This window comes from Coturnix japonica, unplaced genomic scaffold, assembly GCF_001577835.2.
Source record: "Coturnix japonica isolate 7356 unplaced genomic scaffold, Coturnix japonica 2.1 chrUnrandom1081, whole genome shotgun sequence".
Classification (NCBI taxonomy): Eukaryota; Metazoa; Chordata; class Aves; order Galliformes; family Phasianidae; genus Coturnix; species Coturnix japonica.
The window spans coordinates 6,639-9,276 of NW_015440409.1; the positions used below are offsets into that span (position 1 = coordinate 6,639).

The 2,638-nt window shown below is 58.4% G+C and overlaps 1 protein-coding gene across 1 annotated transcript in view; it reads right to left on the reverse strand.

The window, feature by feature from the left end:
* TRIM46 (tripartite motif containing 46) overlaps positions 1-344 on the reverse strand; it is a gene marked incomplete at its 3' end in the record, with an annotated part of 6,972 nt that extends 6,628 nt beyond the window's left edge. The window contains exon 1 of the mRNA XM_015851352.1: positions 4-344. Within this exon, the coding sequence (XP_015706838.1) occupies positions 4-329 (326 nt within the window). The remainder of the gene's footprint in view (positions 1-3) is intronic.
* Between the last annotated feature and the right edge of the window lie 2,294 nt (positions 345-2,638).

Genomic DNA, 2,638 nt, shown 5'->3' on the forward strand with positions numbered 1-2,638 from the left:
GCCCTCTGTGTCCCCCAGGGGTGGCAGAGCTTGAAGCACTCATTACAGAAGCTGGCCCTGCACTCGGTGCAGCCCTTGGTCGCCTCCATCCTTTGCTCCTTACAGAACTGGCACATGATGGCGGTTCCCACGTTGATGTTCTGCCGGTACCGGTCCACGACTCGCTCCAACGTCGGGTTCCGGAACAGCCCGGCCAGGCCGCGCTCCCCCAGGTCAATGTCCCGGCGACACACGGGACACGGGAATGGAACTGATGTGGGTTGGGGGGAGACTCGCTTCCGACCGGGGTAAGTGCCGAAACCTGGGGGGTGGGGGGGACTGTGACCCATAGAAGCACTGTGACCCATAGCAGTGCCCTATAGCAACACTACACCCCATAGCACTGCCCTATAGCATTGCCCCATAGCAGTGCCCCATAGCATTGCCCCATAGCAGCACTGTGCCCCATAGCATTGCCCTATAGCAGCACTGTGCCCCATAGCAGTGCCCCATAGCAACACTACACCCCATAGCATTGCCCCATAGCAGCACTGTGCCCCATAGCATTGCCCCATAGCAGTGCCCTATAGCAGCAGCCTGCCCCATAGCATCACCCCATAGCAACACTACACCCCATAGCATTGCCCTATAGCAGCACTGTGCCCCATAGCAGTGCCCCATAGCAGCACCCTGCCCCATAGCAGGGCCCTGCCCCATAGCAGTGCCCCATAGCAACACTACACCCCATAGCATTGCCCTATAGCAGCACTGTGCCCCATAGCAGTGCCCTGCCCCATAGCATCACCCCATAGCAACACTACACCCCATAGCATTGCCCTATAGCAGCACTGTGCCCCATAGCAGTGCCCCATAGCATTGCCCTATAGCAGCACTGTGCCCCATAGCAGCACTGTGCCCCATAGCATTGCCCCATAGCAACACTACACCCCATAGCATTGCACTGTGCCCCATAGCAGTGCCCCATAACAGCACCCTGCCCCATAGCAGTGCCCTGCCCCATAGCATTGCCCTATAGCAGCAGCCCATGGCAGCACTGTGCCCTATAGCAGCACTGTGCCCTATAGCAGCACTGTGCCCCATAGCATCACCCCATTGCATTGCCCCATAGGAGCACTGTGCCCTATAGAAGCACCCCATGGCAGCACTGTGCCCCATAGCAGCACTGTGCCCCATAGCATTGCCCTATAGCAGCACCCTGCCCCATAGCAGTGCCCCATAGCAACACTACACCCCATAGCATTGCCCCATAGCATTGCCCCATAGCAGCACTGTGCCCCATAGCAGTGCCCTGCCCCATAGCAGTGCCCTGCCCCATAGCAGTGCCCCATAGCAGCACTGTGCCCCATAGCAGCACTGTGCCCCATAGCAGTGCCCTATAGCAGCACCCTGCCCCATAGCAGTGCCCCATAGCAACACTACACCCCATAGCATTGCCCTATAGCAGCACTGTGCCCTATAGCAGCACTGTGCCCCATAGCAGCACTGTGCCCCATAGCAGTGCCCCATACAGCACTGTGCCATACAGCACTGTGCCATCAGCACTGTGCCATACAGCACTGTGCCCCATAACATTGCCCTATAGCAGCACTGTGCCCCATAGCATTGCCCTATAGCAGCACTGTGCCCCATAGCATTGCCCTATAGCAGCACTGTGCCCCATAGCAGTGCCCCATAACAGCACTGTGTCCCATAGCGGCAGCCTGCCCCATAGCATTGCCCCATAACAGCACTGTGCCCCATAGCAGCACCCTGCCCCATAGCATTGCCCCATAACAGCACTGTGACCCAGAGCGGCAGCCTGCCCCATAGCATTGCCCCATAGCAACACTACACCCTATAGCAGTGCTCTATAGCAGGGCCCTATAGCAGTGCCCTACAGCACGGCCCTATAGCAGTACCCTGCCCCATAGCAGTGCCCTGCCCTATAGCAGTGCCCTATAGCAGTGCTCTACAGCACGGCCCTATAGCAGTGCCCTATAGCAGCACTGTGCCCCATAGCAGTGCCCTGCCCCATAGCAGTGCCCTGCCCCATAGCATTGCCCCATAGCAACACTACACCCCATAGCATTGCCCTATAGCATTGCCCCAGAGCATTGCCCTATAGCAGCACTGTGCCCCATAGCAGTGCCCCATAACAGCACTGTGTCCCATAGCGGCACCCTGCCCCATAGCAGTGCCCTGCCCCATAGCAGTGCCCCATAACAGCACTGTGCCCCATAGCAGTGCCCTGCCCCATAGCAGTGCCCTGCCCCATAGCAGTGCCCCATAGCAACACTACACCCCATAGCATTGCCCTATAGCAGCACTGTGCCCCATAGCAGTGCCCCATAGCAGCACCCTGCCCCATAGCACTGCCCTGCCCCATAGCAGTGCCCCATAGCAGCACTGTGCCCCATAGCATTGCCCTATAGCATTGCCCCATAGCATTGCCCCATAACAGCACTGTGCCCTATAGCAGCACCCTGCCCCATAGCATTGCCCCATAGCAACACTACACCCCATAGCATTGCCCCATAGCAGCACTGTGCCCCATAGCAGTGCCCCATAATAGCACTGTGTCCCATAGCGGCAGCCTGCCCCATAGCATTGCCCCATAGCAACACTACACCCCATAGCATTGCCCTATAGCATTGCCCCA